Below are 24,571 nucleotides of genomic sequence, written 5' to 3'. Positions count from 1 at the left end.
CCTGTGTAGAATAAGCAGCGCTTTGTTGGGGAGGCAGTGCCTAAAGTGATTTGGCATCGTCCTCTTGACCCAGACCCTGGAACACCGAGCATCTGGATGGGGGCAGGCTCACAAACCAGAGACTGCACACGGAGCAAAGCAAGAAGAGGGGTGTGATCACTGCTCCCAAGTAGTCACAGGCTCGGCTGAGCCCCGCCAGGACACGGCATGGAGTGGCCACACAGATTTTTGCATGTTTTTATTAATAAAACGGCCGATGGTGAAGAATTGACCCCAGAAAACCGTTTGGCCAGGGCCCTTTGACTACTCCTCGCCCCTGCCTCCGTTGGAAGCAAAGCCATGGTGGCAGTGATCCCGCGGGGCCGTGCCCGAGGCCGGGCCGCAGCTTTGCCCAGACGCCCGCGCTCCCGGTGTGCCCCAGCCTCTCTCCTCCCTCTGGCCTTGGGGCTGCTCGCAGGGGACGCGTCAAAACTCCTTAAACCTGCGGGGAGAGAAGCCAGCGGCTCAGGGCATGGTCCCGCAGCTGTTGGGATCGATGGTGGACGCTGCGATGGAAAGGGAAGACAGCTCTGCCAGGAAAGCCCAGCCCCGTCCGCACCACGAGCAGGAGAAGCAGGCGCAAGGAGGAGATCCAGGCACTGTTTTGTCTCCGGCCAAGCCTGAAATGTCCCCAAAAATCCTACAGCGTTTGCTGGCTCTTCTCTGCAAGCCGCACCAGAGACGCTCCCCAAAGCCCTCGGGACATTGCCGCAAACTGAGGCAGCTGCTTCCCCCAGCAGAAAGCAGCCAGTATTTGGTGCAAACACGGATGCTGTCAGCCCTAGGACAGCCGTCACCCTAACCAGCACAGGAGAGCAGAACCTGGCAGCCCTCCACCGGCAGCCGGAGAAGGAGATTTGGGCCGCACTTACCGCAGCACGAGGCCCAGACTATTGGTCTTTCACCTGCAAACACAAGACATAAGGGACGAAATGTTCGCAGGGGGTCGGGGTCTGGCAGCCCCACTGCCAAGGACGGGCTGTGGCCCCTTCCTCTAGGTGTCACACGGGGTTGTTGGTGGCAATCAGAGCCAGGCCGGTGCTGATTTGGAGATTATTTATACGCTCGCTGCAGCGATTCGATTTGATTTCGCTACAGATTTGATTAGAGAGCCCTGGCTGTGTATAATCAAGCTCAGTAGCACAGGTGGGCAAAGCCTATAAATTCCGTTGTTTCAAGTGCATTAATCAATCCCAATCGATTGGGCATCTGGGCCAGTGTCTCCTAAGTCAGCTGGAGACAAGGATGAACTGTCCAGCCACATCCCCCTCTCCCCGCTTCCTCCCATCCCCTCCCGCACTCTTCCCCAGCCACTGCAATTTGATCTTTTGATTCCCAAATCTTGATCTCGGCCCTAAATGATTGGGGGAGTGGCTACTTCTAGGCTGAGCCTGCAAAGCGAAACTCAGAATCAGAACGAATCAGGCTTGCGTTTGTGTTTAATCCTCAGGGCTCAAGTGAAGATACTTACACCGAGCTACTTCCCATCCATCACTGACTCTGTTAGCTGCACACTAGAGCTACAAAGACACAAGGACGCTGTGTTTAGCACCCCAAGTGTGGGGTTTTTTTTTGAGGTGCAGACGGCTAAAATCCCCCAGGCGCTGCCTTGGCTCGAGGTGGAAATGTCTCTGAGGCCACAGGAACGAGACACGGGGCAGGCACGCGAAGATGCAGCAGCGACAGCAAGGGATAACAAACATCTTTCTGCAGCAGCACCGACACCGTGTTCGGGCACTGCGGGACCGGAGGCCGCCCCGGAGTGGTAACTACGTACCCTCTCTGCCTCGCCATGGGGCCGCACCAGCCACGCGCCTCTTTGACCACCACACGGGCAAGGAGCTGCAAGAGGAAGGGCGGAGGGTGGCGGCAAGGCTGGTGGCACTGCAGCCTCCAGCCTTGGCACGAGTATTGCCATCAGCAGGAGATCAATTCTACAGCTCTTCCTAGCAGAGATGGTACGAACTGAACCTCTGCGAGGAGGAGGTCGTTGGGAAAAGCCAAGTGAAAGTAGAGCCTTGGAGTGAACACAGGCCTTTGCAGTCTGCCCCGTGCCTGGATGTCTGAGAACCATCTGTGCCCTCCACCAGTGAGCAGACAGCTAAAAGGGAGCCCAGGGTAGAGAAAGGAGTCCTGCCAAGGAGAGACCTACCAGACAAGCCAGGACGTCGGCTGCTATCAGCATGTAAAAGACATTATTCCAGCCCGTGGGAGAGATGAGCCCCGCGAGCAGCGGCCCCAGCGCAGCACCTGCGGGGGCACACGAGGAACATCAGCCCCTTCTCCCAGGAGAGGGGCCCAGGACACCCCTCACGCCCCAGCCACACGCACCAACGGATCCCGTGCCGTCGATGATGGCCGTGACAGTCGAAAGGGCTTTGGCATTTCCTTTGAGAGATTCGTGGGTTCCCTGTAAGGATGGAGGAATAAAGCATAAGGAGCAAAAGCAGCTCTGGGGTGCACGGCCGGCATATCCCAGAGTGAGGCCGATGTCCAAGGCTGCAATTTCCCGGTGTCAGACCCAGCCACGGACAGGAAGACCAAACTCAAATGCTGCCTGCAGCCAAACCATGGCAAAACCTGGATGGCCAAGAGTGGGCAGGAATTCCCAGGGGATTTGCCATCAAGTATTTATTTCCACTCTGCTTGTGCTCAGAGGGAGATGCAGCAAAGCCAAAACAGTGATGTGGCCAAGGTGAAAAAGCAACAGGAAAACCCCCTGTGTTTAAGGGAGGGTGCAGAGCGCAGCACCAGGTGTGACAGCTCTGCCCTCCTCCACTGGGCTTCGGAGGCGTTGGAAAACAAAGGTAAAGGGCGAAAATCCCAGCAAAACATCCCTCTGGGAAAGAGGGAACAGCCTCTGGGTGTGCAAGGGCAGCGTGGCGGGGTCTGAGGTGCACCTCTTACCAAATCTGCCGACACCGCTGTCGTGATGAGCGCGTAGGGCCCGTTAACCAGAGCACCGCAGATGATCAGCATCGCTGCAGAGGTACCCGGGAAGAGATTAAATCGTTAGGTGCAGGGAGCAGCAGGACATTGGATCCATCATCCCCAGCCTGCGTGTGGACATTGCTGTCCCACACATCCATCTCCATTCTCCCACGGAGATCCCACCCAGCAGGCAGTGAACACTCATCCAACACCACCCTCCCCCAAATTCAGCCTGGGAGCCTGGCTCAAGAGGAGGAACAAAGGGAGGTGAATCCACAGTGTTTTCCATCACTTCAGCGACAGGACCAGGCTGCACCACGGAGCTCCTTACCTATTGATGTGCCAATGCCGTTCTGACCCACGTGGTTATACAGGAACAGCTGGAAAAGAGACACGAGGTGAACCAGTTTTGGCTACCCCAGCTGTTTCACCAAGCGTTCTCCTTGCAGCAGTACCCTGGGACTGGATGGAGAATGTGGGGCCCTGAATTACTGCTCGTGCCAAGCTCCAGCTGAGATGGGGGGCTGAGTGCACCCCTGACCTCTGCATCCCACTGGCATGATGAAATACCTGGCAGCTGGCAAACAGAGGTGCTGCCACGATTTATGGCCAGTGAGGCTCTGCCGCCTCCCACGGCTGCAGCCAGACATAATTTGTCCCAACGGCGCTCTCGGGGCCGTGGACGTGACGCAGCCCCTCTGCTTCCCAGCGTGCGCCAGCTCCTTGGGCGGGAGAGGCTCCCAGCCCAGAGCAGCCGGGATTGGATTACAGCTAATTAGCCATGCTGTGGAAGCAAAGCCAAATGAGCTCCGTGCAGGTGCTTGGGAAGGATGTCCAAGCCAAGCTCCAGCAGAGCGTGAGGCTGTTGGCATGGGGGATTTTGGGATGAAAACCAAAGAGACAAAAGCCAGACCAGCTCGGTGGGACCCCCAAGGCTTTGAGCAGAGTTATGGCAGGATGGAAAAACCTACAGAGATTTTTTTTTTTAGTTGTCAAAGTCTCGGCAATCCCTTCCCAACCCTTAGAGCTGGACATCCTTCCCGGGAACATCTGGGCACGTGAATCAACCCCAGCTCTCATCTCAGCCGAGCGTGTGACCAGCTTATCCCGGGCGCTTGGGAAGAGGAAGGCAGCTGTGACTCAAAGGAGCCGGCGCAGAGGAAAGCCTCGTGACGGGGTTCTGGGCCCGCGTGACAGCTCACCATGGGAGCGGCGACCACCAGCATCACGCAGCACGTGGTGGCTCTGCCGCCGGTGTAGTCAGAGATGAGGCCGGCGAAGATCCCCCCTACAAGAGTGGCAGGTGTCAGTCACACCACCCCAAAGGCAGAGCTTCGCCCTGCCTCAGCCTCAAGCCCACCGTGATGCTCTCTCAGCCCCCGTCTTCTGAGCAGGGATGCCCCCGAGGTTAAACATAATAATATCAGAGTGAAGAGCTTTGATTTATCCCTTCCACACCCTCCCTGCAGATGGTTTCTCAGCACTTCCATGCCTCTCTGGTCTCTTCCACGCTTGCAGACTGTAGGAAAAGGAGTGCCTGAGCAAGCGAGACCCGAGGAAAGAGGCTGTGACGGTCATCAAAACAAATGGATGCCAAAATGAAACAGAGGGGCGTTTGCTGCCTGCTGAGTGCTGGGAACACTGAATAAACCTCTCGGGGGAAAGAGGTGGTGTTGCCTGTAGGGGGGACCAGCCAAGGTTGGTCAAGGCCAGAATTGTCCCTAAATCATCCCTGATCCACCCCCTGCACCCTGGGATGTTGACGAACCTAAAATACCCCCAACATCAAAGAGGGTCGACAGGTCCCCGGCTTCCTTGGCACCGAAATGAGCTGTGGGGAGAGGACAGGGGTGAGGAGATGCTTCCCTTGCCAGGCTCGCTCCCGCCTCGCTGTCCCCAAAACTCACCAACATTGACAATGTAGAGGGGCAGCCAGTACAGGAAGGTGTAGCTCACCAGCTTGGCAAAGAGCAGGCACAGGGAGAACTCCACCACACCCTGGGAGGAGAGGAGGGGACATCAGAGGAGCTTCCTTCCCCCAAACTCCTCTGGATGGTAGGTTTTTCCCATTTTCTGCCCTGTGGATCCTCTGAGCTGCTCTGGCTTTGCTCTTTCCTCCATCCCAGCACTCACAGGTATCCGAAGTGCCCCAAGGAAGCTGATGGCTTCAGGCTCCTCAGCGGGCTCCTTGGGGCTGTTGGAGCGATTCACACTGCTCTGGTCTGGGAGGCTGAGTGGGCCCTCATTGGAGATGACTGCTTCAGGATCCTTCTCACTGGTGGTCACTCCTCCAGGATCCTCATCAGAGGCCATCTAAAATCAAGCCGAAAGCAGCAGATGTGGCTCTCATGGCTGGAGGAGGCTCAAACATTGGCTCTGCTGCCGGGGCATGACCCAGAGGATGCTCCCAGTGGCAGAGGAATAATCATCCCCAATGACAACTGAACATTGCTCTAATTCCTGCCCTTACAACCTGATGACCCAGTTTATTTCACTCCGCCCTGAGCGACGCCCAGCCCAGGACAGGCTCATTGGGAATTGGCGCGACTCACATGATGCAGAGGTGGACTGCAGTCAACGTCCTCAGGATCTGCAGGGAGAAAGAATAAATACCCTGTGAGGAGAGCCTGGACCAACCCCACCCCACCTGCTCTCCCTCCAGCATCTCACAGTGGCTGGGAACCCCCAGGTCTAGGCTGCACCTCTGGGTACCCTCTTCCCCAAAACCCAAAGGACTTCCATGATATTTCCTAGCAAGACAGGCTCAGAGGAGTGTCTGGTACGGGGGATGAGCCTGCCTGGACAACCCCAATGATGCTGAGTATCCCCACGGTGGTCAGATCCACATCCCTGCCAGCCACAGGTCAGAAATTAGTATTAGGGATTGCCAAAAATGCTTAGAGATGGGCAAGGTGGAAAATTGTATATATTACACTGGCTGTCAGCTGTGGCCCAGATGACAACACTCACACTCCACGAGGAAGAAGAAGCAGATGATGCCCACGACGGCGATGATGATGCCAGGCACAACAAAGGACAGGCCCCAGGCAGAGGAAACCCAGGCACCGGCGATGAGCGACCCTAAGATGTTGCCGACGGAGGTGTGCGAGTTCCAGATGCCCATGATCAAACCTCTCCTGGTGGGGACACGGCCGGGTCAGTGGCACCGGGGTGGCTACCAGGGTCAACAGGGATCAGGACTGGCACGGGACACGCTGGAGAAAAACTCACTTTCCTTTGCCAAACCAGTTTCCAACACAAGCCACGACAGCAGGCCAGCCAGTCGTCTGCACCAACCCATTGCAGACCTGGCAAGAGACGGGGAGCATCACCCAGCAAGCACCGACCACAGCCACGCACCCCCTGCACTGTTTCGGGCAACTGGGCCTCAAAAATAGCCACCCCTATTCCAAAGCTGTTAAGAAAACACTTGGTTGGTTTGGTTTTTTTCCCTGCTGGGGCAATCCTGGAGCGGTTTGCATCGCTTCCACGGCTAAACTGGGAGTGGCCGGTGTTGCCAAACCAGCTGCCCGCGCTGCTTGGAGACGGGCACGCCCGGCGGTTTCGACGCCCACGCCACGCGCAGCCAGGTTTTGCGGGGAGTGGAAATGCTCGGTGCTCAGAAACTGGGCCACCCCAACCCCCGAAGGCCACTGAAAAACCAGGATGAGGCCGCGGTGATAAAGCCCGGGCAGCCTCCAGCACAACACACCTGCACAACGATGAAGTACCAGAGGACGTGGATGTTCCAGAAGTAGCCGAGGCCAAAAAGGGCGGTGAAGAGCCCGCTCAGCACCATTCCCCCCGACAGGTAGTAGCGCAGAGGGAGGCGCTCCCCAAAAATGCCGCTGCAGAGAGAGGGAAGAGCACGACACTGCTGGTGATGCCAGCAACTGGGCATCATCACACCGAGCCAGCACCCGAATCCTGAGCGGATCCCTGGCTGCTTCCCTGTTAGCACAACCCCATCCCAATGGAAACCAGCTTCCGCCAGACTGGTGCAAACTGGTGAGAGGAGGGAAAGGCCCTGGGTACCTGATAAACATCCCGATGGCGTAGGCCACCAGGAAGGCATTATCCAGCGCCCCAAAAAGTTCCTTGTAGTTGTCCCCATCTGGAAAACAAATATCAGTGCCACCTCAGCCTGGTCCCCATCTTGTGTCCCCTGCCTGTGGCGGCCGGCTCAGTCTCGTCCCCCATTCCCAAAAGCCTGGTCTCCATGGTGGCCTCTGGGGACATGGCTGGGTGCCACCGGCACTGGGACCTGGTCCTGTCCTGGATTTCACCACCCACAGCTGCCCTTCGGCCCAGGGGCATGGGACAGAAGTTTATCACTTAATTACCTCCGGTGCCTAAGGAGCAGCCGGCCCCCTGCCAAACCCTGGCCACCACCTGCTTTTAGGGAACAGGGGGATCCCAGCTCGGCTGCCACGAGTGTGGGGTTTGGGGTGCCTGGGGGGGCTCAGCCTTACCAAAGGGGGCCCAGCAGCACCATGTGGTGCTGTTGGAGTCATTGTGGGGGTTTGGCCCCAAGGCCGAGCAGTTGGGGTGCAGCTGGCTCTGCAGGGAGAGAGAGAGGGGGTGAAATCGAGGCGCTGTCAGCACCCCCCTCCCCTCTCCAGGTTCCATCCCCAGAGCAGTGGTGAGGCTGGAGCTCACCTTGACGATGCTGATGGGTTTTCGGGAGAGGTGGTAGCTGGTGTAGGAGAGGAAGGTCAGTACCAGAGTCAGGCCCCGATAGCTGTGGGAGGAAGGAAGCAGAGAGGTCAGGGTTTGTGGGGCTGAGATGGGTCGCCTCAGCACCCAAAATGGGACTCAGCTACTGGATTGGTGACCTGAACCAGCTCAGCTGAGCTGGTCAGGAAGTGAGGAGACCACCCCAAAAAGCTCAGGATGTGGCTTAAAAAGATCAGCTGAGTTTTGTGGGGAGCATCAAGCAGTGTTTCCACCTCCTCAAGCAGTTGCATCCCACCGAAACGGGGTGAGCAAGTGCCTTCCTGGTGTCACGAGTGGAAACTGTGCTGATTCATCATCAGTCCCAGGGTTAATCAAAGATAAGCTGGAAAAAAAAATGCAGGGGGCAGGATGTCCTAGGCAATACCAGCTCCCCTTCCTCCACCAAAAAGCCATTTCATCCTCTTTGCTTGGATTAAATGCAGGGAAACGGGGGAGTCTGGGCTCAGGAAATGGGGATGCTGCACGCATCAAAGGTGACAGATTGAGCCTGGAGAATCCCAAGCAGGACCTAGCACTCTCAGAGCAAGATGAGTATCTCTGAATGGGCTATCCTGCCCTCAGGGAGGGGTTTATGGCAGACAGAGGATGTAAGTGGTCAGGGGCAGCTGCAGCACACAGACATGTCACAGGGTTGCTCTCCAAGTTTAGAAAAAAAACAACAACCCTTTTTTTTTTTTTTGTGGTTTTGGCCCATCCTGCTCCTCTTCGCAGTTTCACTTCTCCCTGGAGCTGCAGCAATGACGGGTGCCCTGCAAATCCAGGGCAACTTCCTTTGCTGAGGTGCCGGCTCCAAGGCTGCACTGTGGCTGAGAGACCGCTGCTCCCCACCCCAAAATATGAATGAACCACCTCAAATCACTGCTAGTGACTGCAGGGCTGATCCAAGAGAGGCCACAGTAGGGAAGGTAAAGATAAACTTCATATGCAGCGCCCCCCTGGGCCAGACGCTTGGGTGTCAGGCTCTTTCCTTTTACCCTATGTGTTCTGGCAGGGAAAATTCCAGCAGATGGAAAAGCAGGGGGTGTGTCTGGCAATGGGCTTCCAAAAAACCCAGATATTAATTGAAATTAAACGGGCAGCCGTCCCATCACCTCGTTAAAAGAGAAGGCAGCAGGAGAGGTCTCTGTGTTGGCCACATCCATCCCACTGAATTTTGAGTGTGAGGGCCTGAGACATCTGGAGCCTGGCGGGTGCTGCTGCCCATCTCGAGGTTTCCCCCTCCCCAGGCCCGGTCCAAAGCCCTGGGCTGCAGCCGGTGTGGGCTGATCCCATCTCCCATCGCCCCAGCGGCCTGAGGGCGATGCTGGGCCCTGGGGGAGTGACCCCTCATCCATGTCCCCAGCTCTTGTCCCTGTCCCAGCGCCAGGCCCCAGATAAAGTCAAGCGGTCTCCAGCCCGGCGCTGGTCCCAGTGTTGGTGCCGGGGCCAGTCTCCATCCCAGGGTCAGTCCCTGTGCCCAGAGCCAGTCTCTCTCCCGGGGCCACTTCCAGCGGTTGCCAGTCCCCAGTGGAATGATACCCCCTCCTCCCTAACCCAGGGCTCATCCCTGCGCCGGTTCTGGTCCCCGTCCCGGCGTCGGCTCCTAAGTCCGGGACCAGTCTCCATTCCAGCGCTGGTCCACGAAAGAGTGAGCCCCGTTCCAGAGACCGTCCCTATCCCGGTGCCGACACCCTCCCTGACCGATGTCAGTCCCTATCCCTGATCCAGTCTCGATCCCGGTGCCGGTCCCTATGTCCAATTCCAGTCCCGATCCCGGTGACAGTCCCTGTGGCCAGTTCCGATCCCGGTGCCGGTCCCTGTGACCAGTCCCGATCCCGGTGCCCATGTCCAGCTCCATTCCCGATCCCGCTCCCTATGTCCAGATCCAGTCCGGATGCCGGTCCCTATGTCCATTCCCGATCCCGCTCCCTACGTCCGGTTCCGCTCCCGGTCCCTATGCCCAGAGCCGGTCCCGATGCCGGTGCCGTTCCCCCCATCCCGCCGCCCGATCCCGCTCACCGGCTTTCCCGGGGGAGGGCGCGGAGCAGGCGAACCCCGGGGGCGAGCGCTGCCCTCATGGCGGGCGGCGGCGGCGCTCGGGCACCCCCGGCTCCTTTTCACCGCCCCCGGGGCCGCCGCTCCCGCCCCGCCGGCCCCGGTCCCGCCCCGGCCCTGCCCGGGCACAGCCCCGCTTCCTCGGCCGCGGGGGTGAACCGGGCCGTCCTGGCTCCGTCTGAAGCGAAAATCCACTTCGAATCCGGCTGGAGCGAGGGAGCAGCCGCGCTGGGCAGTGGGAGGCGGCAGAGCCCCGAAGAGACCGATCAGTCCTTTTCGTATCCCCTCGGGGCTCTGTGAGCTTCCCCAGATGCTGTATTTGCCAGCAGAAAAAAAAAAAAAAAAAAAACGGATTTAACTTTTCCACTCCCATTCCCCGCAACCCCCGAAACAGGCTTCACTGCCCTGATGGTGACCGAGCTACCCCAGACGCGCTTTGGGGTTATTGCCAAATTTTGGATTTTGGAAATCCTCCTCTCCCCCCACCCCCTTTCAAAGTATCCCATTTTTCCTGCTAGGGGCAGACTGAGGTTGAGGAGCAGCAACAGCTTTATTTATTCCTTTGACTAAGCCCCGATTCAGCCCACAGCCAATTTGGGGATCACTCCAGAGAGGTTGGAACAGCGGTCCCCAGGGCCTGAGCAATTTCCTTGGGGACTTGCCAAGGAACTGCTTGTCCTCGGCTGCCCTAGGGCTGAAATCAGTTACAAAAAAAACCCATTCGCAGCTTTAGCCCTTTGCTTCCTTGCCCCCTCACGTGGCAGATCCTGCCCTTTCCGAACCCACTCCAACACCCTGAATCAGGGCTGCAGCACCTTCCCCTGACGCAGGCGGCTGTTAATCAACAGCATCAGCCACCACGGATCCCTCGGTGAATGATTCTCCAGGGAGAACCGAGGAGCAGCCCCTGGCTCTGTGCCTCTGTGCTACCTCTGGACCAGGGGCGGGTTTGCTTTGCGCCCAATGGGATGGAAACAGGGGAAAGAAATGATCCAGCACGCTCGGCCACCCATCCTTCCTGCCATGGTTAATATTGGAGAGGGCGGCCGGCAAGGAGTAAATATTAATGACAGTAAATATTAATGGAGTAACCTCTGCCCAGGACCACGTTATCTCATCACAGGCTGTTCTTGGAAAACCCATCTTGCTCCAGTCACTCCTGCAAAGGCCGGCAGATTTTTTTACTACAAAAGTGATCCTTACTTTCAGGAGCAAAGTAGAGGCTGTGGGAGCATGGGTCAGGTACAAAGCTGTGTAGGTGTTATTGGAAGAGAGGCCCTCACACAGAAAAGGAGGAGGGAACAATTAATACTTGGCTCTGGATGATGATCTAAGTGGCAGGGGCTGGCAGAAGCCCTAGGAAAAGGGAGAGAAGGGAGCAGGGAAAAGTTGGAAATCCTCGCCTAAGAGATACTGACCCCTGGCACCTCATTTCTCCTCCTTCCACACTTCAAATGAGACAAACAATCCTTGAAAACAGTTTATTCCACGGCCAAATGCTGGAATGCAAGTGCCTGCCATAAACCAACCCCAGAGAGCAATTGCCTCCTTCACCTCGACCAACTGCCACCTGGGAGAGGCACAGCGCAGACCGGAGCGCGCAAACCAGGGGGGCAAAGGTGACACCGTCCTGGCAGCTGGCGTGGAGGGGCAGGCAGGACACGGCACAGCCCCACTCCCTGCTCACACCAGTGGCTGGGACACGGAGCTGCCTCGGTCACAGACGCTTCCCTGCACGAGCGCCGAGAGCAGCCGAGCGCTGGAGAGGCCCCGTGGCCGCGTGGGCATGGGAGGAGATCACCGAGTGCAGCGCCTGGCTGTAGGCTGAGAGGGATGGGGACACAGAAACGCTGTCAGGGCACGGGAATTGCACTTATGGCCCGAAACTGGGCTTGGCTTTAGCCTTTCACCAGAGCAGAGAGACAGTGATCGGGGTTTAAGGTAAATCGACAGGCCTGTAGTTTTCCACACGCTTGTTTACACGCTCTGCACGCTCCCGAACAGAAAGCAGCACACAAGCCAAAGATTATTTTATGAACCCAAATTTCCCTGGTTTTCCTCCCAGATGACTCCCAGTTGCCCAGCCAGGTATTTTTTCCTAGCTGTGCTCAAGGTCAGAGCACTCCACCACCTAAGGAAGGTCCTTACCACACCTTTGTGCATCCTCCCAGCAGAGGATTCAGCATTTAAGGCAGAGGGCTCTGTGTCCCTAATGAGATGCTTTGCAGCATTTTCCCCATGGTTGTGTCCATAGCCACACGTGGCTGTGTCCCAGCTGTGTTATTTAACACATTTTAGGGGCTGGTGCCTTATCACTACACTCCCTAAGGGACAGAGGTTGGGTCAAGCAGCAAAGCCCCAGCCTTGCCCTCTCCAGAGCATGTTTGAGGAGCATCTCTGCACAGCAGCCCAGGAGCATGGAAACACCTATGCTGTGTTAATTTTCCCCTGTATAATCAGGCCCAGACGTCTCCTCTCTGAAAGCAGAAGCTCCTACCTTTGTGGTTTTTGTAGAAGACGCAGTTATTGGCACAGGTATCCGGGTGGGAATCCCAGAAATCAGACCCACAGGAACACAGCGGGGGCAAGTCGATGTTAGAGAATTTGACTTTCTCTCTCATCTGGGCTCTCAGAGCTTCAACATACCTGCAAGGGATCAAACATTCACCTCTGCCACTGACACCTGGCTCTGCACGAGGAGTGCAGGCTGGCTGTACCTCACGTGCTCCTTATCCCGCTGCTGTCTGTCCCTCACTCTCCTCTCCTCCAGCTGGAGCTGGGCCAGAGCTTCCCAGGCTCCCTCTCCCAGGGAGGGCTCTCGCTGCTCAGCCATGTCTCGCATCCTCTGCTCCTCTGCGCAGCGCTGATTCTCCTTCCTCCTCTTGATCCTGCAGGAATACACATGACCAGAGAAGGAGCTTCCCCATCCCAACCTCCATTCCTGGGCTGTGAGGTCAGGGCACAGGAATCTGGGTTTTTAAACCAGGCAAAAGTTAATTCTGCACTAATCACGGCATTAAATATAAATAAGTATAAACAAATATATTGGCTTTAAGCAGAGAATGGTCAAAGAAGCATCCCGAGCCTCCATTCTTCCCCCCGTATGGCAACACCAGCCTGTGAATGCTCTCCTGCCCTCAAACTCTGCCTGCCTGTTTTCCCACCATCATGGACTTCCTCTTCCAGTTCCTTCCTGCATCACATCCACACGTGCTCCTGCCACCCACAGCTCCCCAAAGCTTCACTTCTGTTCTTAAGCAAAGCATGTAGGCTGGGATCTTTAACACCCCCCCAAAAAGGACCAACACCTTTGGTTCCCACTGCTTCTGATTATGAGGCAGCTCGGATCCTTCTGTAAGCACCTTCCAGGACAGGGCTGGGTACAACAGACACATTCCAAGGATCCCATTCTTTACTCCAAAACAGGCTTTAAGATGTACTTTTAATCAAGTTTTCCACTATTTCCTCAGTCTCCCTTGCACCTACACGGCCCTCCAGCCCTCTGTGGGACCTGGGTTGTGTAATTCCCACCAAACACAACACACATGCCCCTGACAAGCAGCGATTGCAAAGCACAAAGACTTTGCACCAAAATACCTGACATCTTATTCCCAAATGCAACAATGTGTACCAGGGGGCATTAAAACCAAAACCAAGGCTGGGAAGAAGCCAGGACAAGGCATTTCGGACCTCACTTCATGTAGGGGGCCAAATCTTTACATACAGAAGGAAAGTGCTGAAGTTGAACTTCTCTGGTTGAGTTATAAACTCAGAAACGTTTTTTTAAATGAATTGTAGAACTTTAAGTACAGCACCATAAATCTGCTCCAGAAACTGAGGCAAAGGCCAGCTCGGGGCTTCACACCCCATAATTACAAACCCTGCTCCTCTCTACACACACTCCAAGGAAAAAACTAATAATAAAAAGATATCACACTAACTAGAAAACCCCTGGGGCCTTGCCAGCATTCACAGGAGAGGTGATTCACCAGACAGGATTCACACAAGCCCTCCCAAGTTCTCAAGTGCCATTGGAGTGTCAGGATGTGGCTCAAGGAGTACTGCTTTAGACTGGTAGCTTTTCCCAAAAAATACTCATGAAAAGCCCTGTGGTGCCTCCCACTCCCCCAAAGCTGGATCACAGAAGAGCCAGGATGGTCAGCTTTAGCTCAGTTCATTCAAAGGCAAGCCAGGGAAAATAAACAACCAAAAATTAGAGGATCTTTCCTATTTTTGCTCTGAATTTGCAGAGATTCTCCTCTGTGAACCCATTCATGGGAGAAGGTGAGAAAACTCCAGTACAGCTGATACTTTTACACAGGTACCAAGTGTTCAACTCTGGAACAAAAGCCTGGAAATCATTTTATTACACTGTATAAGTTTTTATGGCTGTGAGGGCGAAGGGTCCAATACTAAAAATGCCAAGGATAGTCACAGCTTAGGACAAGGACGTGACCTCACCCCAAAGTTTCTAAACACAGAAGGTGTTTCGGTTCCCAGAGGTTCCCACAGTCATGGTTTGGGAAGCTGCACCTCTCCCAGCCCCATGATTTGTCTCCCAACTCCTAAACAAGCTGCACGGGGAGTTCAAAACTAGATAGAGAAGTGCTAAAGGGCTCATCATGGCCCAAGGGTCCTTGCTGGGGTGTTGGCTGTGTGAATCCCACCCCCTCATCAGTGCCTGGTTTACACCAGACAAGCCCACAAGACTTTTCCAACCTTCTGAAGGACCCTGATGGAGGAGGTGACCCCACCACGTGCACGGACTCACTGGGCAACTCTCTGCTGCCTCTCTCGCTGCCGCTGCTGCTCCCTCACCCGCTCCCGCTCCATGGCCATGAACAGGCGCCGGCACCGCAGGAACTCTCTCTGCCGCTTCGGGGAAGAGGAAAAGCACATTTGGGAAGGATGTCTGGGATAAATATCGAGTGATATCAGTGCTCAGCTTAATTTCTGGAGGGTGGAACCTCGCTGTTCCCCCAAAACATCTCTGAGTGCACGTGCTCCAGGATTGGGAAGTTGGAGAGATGGCACCGAGGTAGGAAAAACCAAGCATTGAGAGCTTTGTACCGGAGTCCCTCCACTGAATCTGCTTTGCCACCTGGCAAATTCCTAAACTCTCACTCTGCTGAGGGGAAAAGAGCCAATTCCAGCTTCAGACCACTTGAATTTGGATCCACCTGGACACTGGTGCTCCCCTGCACGCCCTGCAACCCTGTAGCTCCACCAGAAGATGAATGTATGACACCAAGCTGGATTCTCTACATGCAGGAGAACCACAGAGGTGGCAGAACCACTGCTGAGACAAAGCCAGGGGCCCTACTGGGAAGAACTCCCATATGGATACTGGGGGTTTAGTGTCTGGGCTTTGGCTGACCCCACGGATGCAGCAAGGGCAGGGAAATCTCCTGGCTAAAGCTCACATCAAAAGCCCTCCTACTGTGGAGTACAGAGATAGTTTGAGCTCCACAACTCCCAAATTTTAATGCATAGGTTTTTCTTCCTGAATGCCAAAACCTTTGGGCTGAATTTGTCCACCTCACTCAGTGGAGAGAGCCCAGCACAGCTGGAGATAAAGGAGGAGGAGAAGAGATCACCAGGCTGCCAGTGAAGAAAACCGGATGGAAAAAACCCAGGCAGAGTGCTGCAAAACCAGTTATCTTGGATGGATCAGAGCCAAGGAGATTAAAAGCAAGGGGAAAGGGAACAGCAGGGTTAGAAGGAGCAACCTGAGAAGCCCCAGCTGTTGTCACACTGGGAGAAACCACAACCATGTTTGGGATCAGTTGGTTGGAAAACACTTGAAGAAATAAAAAAATATGGAAATTGTTCAGAGTTTTACGCTGTGAGCTGCAAGAAAGGTGACAGAAGGAGAGAGAAATGTTCCTCTTCATGGCAGGAGGAAGCAGGAAAATAAAAGTCATTGGCTTTAGGCATCCAAGACAAACATCATCCCTCTGTATCACCCAGATTAGGACACAGGCTGTAAGCCCTCACTGTGAAATCATCCACTTGGCCTGCAGGCTGGGCTTGAGACCATTCCCAAAATCAGAGAAACCTTTATATTCCAGCCTTGCATTTAAACAAGATAAAGTTGGCTTTGTTCTCTCTTTTTTTTTTTTTTTTTTTTTTGTTTTTTTTGGGATTTTTGGCAGCTTCTTGGGCTCCCTGCAACTACAGCCAGCACCCCTTGGTTTTGCCAGGCAGAATGAAAGGAGCCTGTTTCCCCTTCAAATTTCTGGGGTTATTGAGACCCCAGATGCAGAAGGAGTAAAAGGAGTTGCACTTAGTCACAACAGATTTTAAAAAATAACCCGGTAGCTTTGCCCAAGAACCTGGGACACCATGGAAGCTGATAAACTAAACCCAACAGTGGTTTCATATATCAAAGCTCCTCTGAGGCTTCTTCTTTGAGCCAGCAGCATTCCCAACACCCAATCCTTTTGAAACAAAACCACAAGGGCTTGGCTCCCCTGGACAGACCTGCTTCCTGGTTTCCTCTTGGTCAACACCAGCCCAGAGTTTGGGGGGAGGTTGGTATTCACTGTGTGGCCTCCCAGGAGGCCCAGGCAGGCTCGAGTCCTCCACTGACCCATCACAGACCTGAGAGACAAGGGAAGGGAGCAGCATCAGCATCACCACAGCTCTTCCTCATCTTCCCCCAGCAAAATGCTCGTCACTGGAGGCTGGGCCTCTGTGTGATCCCTCCAGACCTCAGTGGGATGATTCACCCTGGAAATGGGCTTTATCTCAGGTACAGGCTGGCCATGAACTCCAATCTCAACAGAGGAGTCTGAACACCTCTGAAGATACCCTTGGAGGAGGGTTCTGGTTTAGTTTAAATATGGATGCACATCTCCCCATCCCAAACTTCCATTCTGAACTTTTTGAAGTGTGAGGAAAAAAAACTAAATGTAAGGGGAATTCCACAGCAAACATCTCCCAAAACCTCAGAGTAAACCTCAGCATAAATTTCCGCTGTGTCCTTATCTGCCCAGCCAGTATTTCTGCTCCAAGATGGACTAATCCCCAGCCGAGGTTGGGCACACACTGCCACAGCCATAAATCCTTTGCCAACCACCCCCAGGTAAACAGGATGAACCATTTCCACCTCCAAGGTGCTCAAAAAAAAAAAAAAAAAAAAGCTGCCTGAAAACAAAAGAGGAAGGATAAGTACATCAAGCCCTCCTCAACCCCTCCTAGGGCAGGGCCTGCCACCCACAGGCACCAGGATTGCCACAGCCACCTCCTTCGCCTGATACTTTTTGGTTTGGTGGGTTTTTTTTTTTTTCCTTTTTAAGGAGGTTTCTGACTGATTTGATCTCTTCCACCCTGGGGTCTTCGAGCATGGCTCTGGGTATGATGTAACTGCACGCCCTCGGTTTCAGCTTGTGCCTGGGCAGCTGCCAAGTGGCATCACAAGCAGGCAGGAATCCAAGGCCACAAGTGCACCTGAAAGCAGGGAACGGCAGTGCCGACCTCACTGAGCTCCAGCACCGCTCCCGAGCCCGCTCTGAGGACAGCAGGCTCAAGAGTAAAGCAGGCCTGAGGGAAGAACTGCTCTACTCCAAGAGCAGCCTCTTCCAGACACTAACAGAAATCTAATGATCCGAACCTCTTAAGACCAACTTTGCACGAGTCTTACTTTTCTAAATTCAATTTTGATGTAGAAGTCGTCATCCTGCCCAGCGCCATTTGCGGCTGCGCCCCGCTCCAGCAGCTCAGCAGGCAGATCGTGGTGTCCTGCCAGCAGCAGCTCCTCGCTCTCCTCCACGGGCACTGCAGCTGCCAAGCAAGGGGCTGGATTCTGGAGAAGGGAGGACATGGGTGTAAACATGGAATTGAGATCTGGCTGCTTTGGTGCCAAGGGAAAACGGAACCCCCTTGGAGCAGCTTTAACACGCAGGAGGCTGTGTGTGCTGTCACTTGGATGTGATCTGGCAGCACCGTGGGCCACCAGAGCTGGGAGACAGCAAAGCAGCAGGGTGACCGTGGCTGTGCCCTCCCCAACTGCAGAAGCAGTGGGACAGACGTGTGGGGTGAAGGGAAGCAAGGCAAAAACCTCTCCAGGCTCTATTTCACAGTGGCAAGGAGCTGGGATCGCAGAGACACCCAAGTACGGAGTACACTCCTTCAGATGGGAAGTGGGCAGGCTCCCCAGAGGCAATCCACAATATTTTGAGAGGCAACAGATTGTTTCCTACAAACTACAGAATCAAAATGCCAGAACCAAGCTCGAAGCCAGGATATTTTTTTTTTTTTCCCTTGCTTTCTTTTTTTCCTTCAGCGCAGTGGGAAAGGAAGTGCAGGACTGCTGACAGAGGGAAAGGATGGATCAACAGGAGAACAGGTGATGCCAAGAATCCCTTGATGCGACTGCCACTGTTTGGGAAGGACAGAGAATAGCCTGGGGTCAGTCTGAACATGGAATGATTTGACAGGCACAGGAATTACTCCATTAACCCCATTATGACAGAAACACGACAGAAGAGCTGCTTTGGTAAGGATAAGGGAAGAGAGGGGAAGGGTTATTGCTTTGGGAAGCTGCTCTGGAGCACTGAAGGTAGAAAGACATGAAAGTGGAAAAACACCACCAACTTGGTGAAATGAGACACTGGGGAGAAGAATTTGGGTGCTGCCATGCTGGGGAGTTACAGACGTCCACCAAAGCCTGAAGGCAAAGACTCTAACAGAATGAGCTGAAACACTGGACAGGTCATTTCCAGGCAATTACCATCCCAGTGTCTGCTCGGGAAAGCAGGCAATTAACTCTTTGGATGCTTTTAACCTGAGAAGAAATTCTGGGGGGAAAGAGCAACCATTTTTGGAACATGGATTATTGATCACAGGGAATGCAGCACTTTATAGAGAGAAAGGAAAAAAGGAGAAGAAAAATGCAGGAAACTGGACTGAAGGAAAAAAATAAAACATTTCCGCTGAAGACTTGCTTTGAGTTAGCAGCAGCAGGGAGAGAAATGCTGGGAAGATCTATTATTGGGAAGGAAAAGTCGGGTTATTACTAAAGCTGAAGTCTTTAAGGAGGATGGACCTGCCCCGGGCTGCTGCCAGGAGCAGCAGCTAAGGTGCAAAAAGCTCCCTGAAATCTAAAGAGGTCTAGATTATCAGTAAAGGGCACAAGGAGAGCCTTTCTTTATTTAAAGGAGAGAAAAGGGAAACACCAAATAGAAGACTTTAGCCTCAAGAGTTTAACTGTGACTTTTGAAAAGACAAGAGGAAATCACCTTGCAAACTGCCTGTAAGCCAGGAGAAAACAAGATAAGCAGCAACCAGCATAAATTTGTCAAGAGCGAGTCAGGTCAGGCTAAGCTGAATGTCTCCTACAACAGAAGGAAAAGGCCTCAGGCAAAGAGCAGCAGAAGACTCTGGGGTTCAGCTGAGCTTTTGCAGTGGCCTAATTCAACACTGGGGTAAAGCAAAACCTGTTAGATGGAAGTCTGATGTGGGACGCGCAAAACTGATTAAAAACATGGCCCAGATTTGGTCTCAGGAGCTCACTGCACAGAAATAGGGTAAGAACTAGGTGGGGTCCGCTCCTTGATTTCATTATCAGCCTGGATGAAGGAAGAAAGAAGCATCTTGATTAAGCTACTGACCCCACTTGCATTGTAGAAGTACTGGGTGTAAAACCTTTGGGTTCAAACCTAAGAAATGGGCTGGAATACAAAGCACAAGGAAATCCAGGGAGCAAAAAAGCAGAGGCAGCACTACCAAGGGGGTTAAGTCCATGGTTATGTCTGTAGCAGCCTTTTGCACCTGAAGAAGGAACACGCTGCTGTCCTGCCAGGTTGGGAACATGCCAAACCTTCACACAGGGAGACATTCAGATTAATACGGGAGCTTTTCTCTCCTCGTATATCATGGAGTAATAAAACAGAGCAATGCAATAAATCAATATATTCCTCCCAGAATAAATCAGGGAACCTGTTAAACTTCCTTATGTAGATTAACTGCAGCTGCAGTGAGACTGGGATGGGAGGATGGCCCCAAACCCCTCCCAGTGCTTCTCCCTGCTGTGGATGACTTGCCCAGGACTCCTATGGATCTCCTGTAACTCTCTGGCTCATCTGGGCAGTGGCTTTATTATCTGAGGTCATGGATCAACTCATCGCACTCAATGCACTAATGGCTCACGCAAGGATGTTTGCTGAAAGGTAACAAGGTTTTTGAGACCACACTGTGTTTCTCTGAGTCCTATCTGCAGAGCTGAACGACTTCATCAGAAACCCAGGAGTACAAAGAAGAGGAAGAGCCAGACCAGCCCTTCTATAAATGGTAGTTTCTAGATAATCAGCAAAGCTCTACTTCACCTTTGGTGAACCTGAGGAAGAGAAGGGAATGAAGATTTACAGGATGGGCAGGAAACTGGCTCCAAAGCCAATAACACAAAGAACCAGGCTGGGTTGCTCCTGGTGCTCTCCAAAGTGCATCCGTTTTAGAAAAGTGTTGGCATAGACACCAGGAAAATAGCTACAACACCAAAGTGTTCTTGAGAACTGAAGGAGCAAAAGCAGGATGAAATGCAGCAGAACAAAAGGTGGGACTGACCTTCCATGCACTGCTTTGAGGAAAGCAGCTGCATGCCAATCATTCTCTAGCAGAAGCCAGCCCCGGGTAAGGAAAAACCCTCCAGATCTTTGCCACCCACACAAAACAAGAGATTGATGCAATGGAAAGAGTTGTTGAGGTTTGAAGAAATGAAGGCACCTGAAGGGAGGGCCAGTCATCACATTCCTCCCAGACACCCAGATCACAATCTCAACCTTTAAAAGTCTTTTTTGCATTCTTGAGTTCATCTCAGAGATGTTTTCACACACTTTATCCTGCTGCCTTCTCTGAAATGGGTTACCCACGAGGCATGTCAGGAAAGCACAGTTTATTTCATTCTCGCCCCGGAGAAACTTCCTGAATTATGCTTTGAGATTTGCTAATTAGAGCCAAGCCTTCAGCACTTTTCGAGGTGATTTCTCTGCCCTCAGCCCAGACAGCCCTCTGCTCACCTCCTGCCTCCAGGCGCCGGGGAACACGGTCCTGCAGGACGCCAGCCTGCGCCGCACCTGCTGCACAGCCCTGCTGAGCTGCGCCCAGAGAAGAGCCAAAGAAAACACAGGACAAGTTCAGGACATCTCCCAGTCCGTCTGCTCCAGCCAAGGAGCTCCATCAAGGCAGCACGACCCAACACACAATCAGCCAAAGGTCTTTCAGAGCTGCCCCAAGGTACTTGGGAAATCCTGATCCAGGCAACTCATCTGCTCCCCAAACATGCTGTTGAAATGCCAGATCCCAAATTTTCTTGCTTGGTATCCAGCCAGAAGTGATTTTCCACCCCAAGGTACCTCAACTGGAATGCATCCCCTGGTGCTTCAACTGGAGTAACTCCAGCTCCTGGGCGAGCACACAAGCTTTCTAAACCACCAAATGCACCATAAACATCGCTATTAAGGCCAAAAAAAAAAAAAAAAAAAAAAAAAAGTTTAAACAATCCCGAAGGTCGGTTTTCCCAGATTTTGCTCCACACGAGACATGCTGCAATGAGCTGGCACCACCTAGTGCCACCTCTGCGCCAGGACACGGCTGGGAAAACGCTGCGCCTGCAGCAGCCAGGCGGCTCGGCCACAGCACCTGGGACGCTCTCAGGAGCGCAGCGTTTCATTCAATATCCAAACCCAAATATTAGGGGATGTGCTGGAGCAGGAAAAAAGAAAACGTGGCCCGTTCCCCACTTCAGACAGCGAGGATCCAAAACGCCGAAGCGGCGGTGGAAGCGCAGGAGGGGCAGGGCTCACCTCGGCGGCTCATTGCTGGAATGGCTCCCCATGCTCCTCTTCTGGCTGGGCTGGGCTGGAGCCAGCAGCGGGCCCACAGATGATGGGAGCAGGGAGACTCTGGAACAGGCACGTGTTCTTCCAGCGGCTCGAGTACGGCACAGCAACGCAGCTCTCCCTCTCCGCCTGCCAGGAAAGAGCCAGTGGGATCTCCGTGACCCGGCAAGACGTCAACCGTGGTGACATTCCACCACCCTTGGGTGAAATTTCTTGGGAGGGAGGTTTTGGCTCTCCACGCTGAGGGAATACAAAGAACCATCAGGCTCTTTGGGGCTGAGGGCATTTGCGGGCTTCCCGCTTGGAGCTGGCAGAGCTACATGAGGACATCCCTAGTCAGCCATGGAAACAGCCCAAACACGCCAACGGTGGCCAAAGCTGGTGACATGTCAGTGCATTCTCTTTTCTGCCACAGTCAGATCCTGGCAAGTCTCCGCAGCGCTTGTTTGAGAATAGAAAGAATTAAATACACTCACAGGATAATCCAAAACAAGCCCATGGGGGAAAAGGGAATGTGGAGACAGAGGGAAAGTGTTGTTCGAAAACTACTTGGCTGCCCTGGAAAAGGGATCAGAAAAGAGACAGAAAAACTGCTTTGCTTCAAATGCAGCCAGGACACATCCACATCATTCCCAACTCCTGCCTGTTTTTTTTTTTAACTCCAGACAATTCCAGAGAGAGCTTCAGAACTCTGTTCTGCTGTTGCCTGAGGGAGCCAGTAACCCTTCCCTGGGGAGGCTTCAAAGCACCTCCAGCAGCAGCCAAAGTGTTGTGCTGACCCAGCCTGCCTGGACACTGTTTGCCACCACAGGGGTCTGGAACCTCACATTTTTCTCATTAACACCTTGACTTCAGGTGCTGGCTTATGCTCCAGCGTTTGGATTTTTCCCACTTTACGTTGGGTTTGGAGGAGTTTCTCCGGACAGAGCCTCGCTTACTGTTTCGTAGGCCTTCTGCAGCTCCTGCCTCCGGCGCAGCCTGACCTGCCGGTTCACCCTCTGCCTCACCTCGGCCTGGAATCTCCTCAGGCTGGCTGCCTTCTTCCTCTGCTGCTCCTTCAGCTCCTCCTCCACCCGCGATGCCGAAGCCTGGGAGAGGTGGAAGCAGATTTTTCACCGGGGTTTTGCTACACTGCAGCATCAGAGCAGCCTGTATCCCTGTATTCCCGTCTCCCCCATCCCCAGGGACCCGGCAGACAAGCAGCACCCAGAGCAAACTTCATGTTTTGTTCCAAAATATGTGGAATAACGGCTTGGACGATATTTAGTGGGTTATTATGGGCTGGATTGAGATACAGAGCATGCACACTTCTGCCTTTGCTTCTCTGCAACACGCAGGGAAGGGAAAGGAGACCCACGGAGCAGCTCCCATGAAAGGATGCTCAAATATCCAAAGCCTGGATCCAAAAGGAACAGGCCAGCCCCTCGTGCTGTTAATGTTCTGCAAGGCTGGAAGCACATCAGGGAAGCAGTTCACAGAGCACAGCACTGCTCAGGAATGTCTTCTGCCATCTCAAGAGAAAGATTAAGAGCAATGACCTGAAAAACCCAAAAATCCCATTTTATTCTCCTTGCAATTCTGCCAAGCAACTCTGCAACCCCACCATGGCTCAAATTAAACCAGCACTGCTCTCCTGGCTGCCAACACAGCAAGAGAAACCAGAGACTGAAGGGATGGACGGAAGAGAGGGGTGAGCTTGGAACAGCAGGGTCAGCACAGCCCAACAAAGCTCCGAACTGGGGAGAAATCCACACTGTTAGGGATGAAACCAAGACAGTGCACCAGGGAACAGCACAGTGCCAGCTCACCCACTGCCCACCTCAGCAGCAGCTCTGCAGGAGGCATTACTATGGATTAATTAAAAGTGTATTAAATAAGCTGAGATAACCCTGGGCAGCTTCATTCGCCTCTGGAAGCCTCACATGGGGGCCCCAGGAGCATCCAGGCCCCCTGAAGCTGCCAGGAAAAGTTCAGCTCCCCCAGAAGTTTCATGGTGCCAAGATGGAAGTCCTGTGAAATGTGGAGATGATTGATTTCCATAAATTATCTCAACCTTTCAGGATTTAAATTACAATATAGAAATAAATCATCTCAGAAGGGCAGGAGCTTCTATAATGTTCAGACATTAATTACAGGGGACTGAACTCATCATCCAACATTTAATGAACTTTGAGTCCTCTCAGAATAACCCTCAAAACAGAAATCCCTGAGATTAGCATCCATGAAGATTTCCTTAAGTGTTTCTAAAGGGGGACAGTGGAGATTGGCTCCAGACCCTGAAACACTCAGCTTAATTTTTTTTTAATAAGCAACACAGAATAAAATCTCGACTCCCTGACATCCTTTAGGGATGAGTGGGAAAGCGAGAAGCAGTGCTGGCTGGGTTCCCAACCTGATCTATGTTTAAAATGGATGCATTTCTCCTCAAAAACACAGTTTATTGGAGGGGGCTCAACTCAGACTACCTAGATCACAGCGGCTCCTGACCCTGCTAAATCACATTAAACCAAATCATTATTTTTAGGAGCCATGCTCCTGGCTGCCCTCAGGCTGTGAAAACGATCACTTTTGGCTCTGACCCTCCCCTGTGGGTTTCACTGGCACATTGAAGGTTTGGAGATGCCCCGGCAGATGGTGCCCTCGGTGCACTCACAAAGGCCGGGCTCTGCTGGCCTGGCGCACTCTCCACCCAGACGCCCACGGGGACCACGCTCTGGTTCCTCTCGGCCAGGACTCGCCAGCTGCACCGCAGGGGTCTCGCCTGGAGCCTCCCCGGGGGCTGCCCGGCCCCCCGGCGCTGCTCCTTCGAGGGGAGCACCATCATCCCGGCACCGCCGCGGGCCCGGCCTGGGGAGGCGGAGCGGAGGTGAGGGTGTCTCCCCGGGCACCCCGACCCGCACCCTGCCCCAGCTCCTGCCCTCAGCCAAGGGGCTCCGCAGTGCCCTCCCAGTTCTCCGGCCCCGCGCAGCCCCGCTCTGACCGGAGGAATG

The 24,571-nt window shown here is 53.8% G+C and overlaps 2 protein-coding genes across 4 annotated transcripts; both read right to left on the bottom strand.

The window, feature by feature from the left end:
• Window positions 1–221: 221 nt before the first annotated feature.
• On the bottom strand, window positions 222–9,810 carry SLC37A2 (solute carrier family 37 member 2). Of its 3 annotated transcripts, XM_040085034.1 has the most exons (20): window positions 9,706–9,810; window positions 7,630–7,711; window positions 7,443–7,530; window positions 7,006–7,084; window positions 6,683–6,818; window positions 6,202–6,278; window positions 5,941–6,107; window positions 5,523–5,560; window positions 5,104–5,283; window positions 4,878–4,968; window positions 4,739–4,801; window positions 4,173–4,258; window positions 3,302–3,350; window positions 2,947–3,020; window positions 2,371–2,449; window positions 2,192–2,289; window positions 1,817–1,881; window positions 1,511–1,559; window positions 912–944; window positions 222–481 (listed from the first exon to the last, which is right to left on the bottom strand). In XM_040085034.1, the coding sequence occupies exons 1-18, from the start codon at window positions 9,762–9,764 to the stop codon at window positions 1,517–1,519; spliced, it is 1,554 nt and encodes a 517-aa protein (XP_039940968.1). In that variant the 5' UTR covers window positions 9,765–9,810; the 3' UTR covers window positions 222–481; window positions 912–944; window positions 1,511–1,516. The 3 variants fall into 3 exon arrangements, with proteins under 3 accessions (XP_039940968.1, XP_039940969.1, XP_058279361.1); XM_040085035.1 differs by lacking the exons at window positions 912–944; window positions 1,511–1,559; XM_058423378.1 differs by lacking the exons at window positions 222–481; window positions 912–944 and having other exon boundaries at window positions 1,330–1,881.
• A 1,141-nt stretch (window positions 9,811–10,951) lies between these two features.
• Window positions 10,952–24,428, bottom strand: CCDC15 (coiled-coil domain containing 15). Its single transcript, XM_058423408.1, has 10 exons — window positions 24,235–24,428; window positions 22,520–22,669; window positions 21,546–21,710; window positions 20,760–20,837; window positions 17,387–17,548; window positions 16,225–16,344; window positions 14,513–14,616; window positions 12,459–12,629; window positions 12,239–12,387; window positions 10,952–11,565 (listed from the first exon to the last, which is right to left on the bottom strand). Exons 7-10 carry the CDS (start codon window positions 14,578–14,580, stop codon window positions 11,459–11,461), a joined length of 495 nt encoding a protein of 164 aa, XP_058279391.1. The 5' UTR covers window positions 14,581–14,616; window positions 16,225–16,344; window positions 17,387–17,548; window positions 20,760–20,837; window positions 21,546–21,710; window positions 22,520–22,669; window positions 24,235–24,428; the 3' UTR covers window positions 10,952–11,458.
• Between the last annotated feature and the right edge of the window lie 143 nt (window positions 24,429–24,571).

This window comes from Hirundo rustica, chromosome 23 (assembly GCF_015227805.2).
Source record: "Hirundo rustica isolate bHirRus1 chromosome 23, bHirRus1.pri.v3, whole genome shotgun sequence".
NCBI classification, from domain to species: domain Eukaryota; kingdom Metazoa; phylum Chordata; class Aves; order Passeriformes; family Hirundinidae; genus Hirundo; species Hirundo rustica.
The sequence above is the reverse complement of the archived record's forward strand: the minus strand, read 5'-3'. Positions and strand labels throughout refer to the sequence as shown.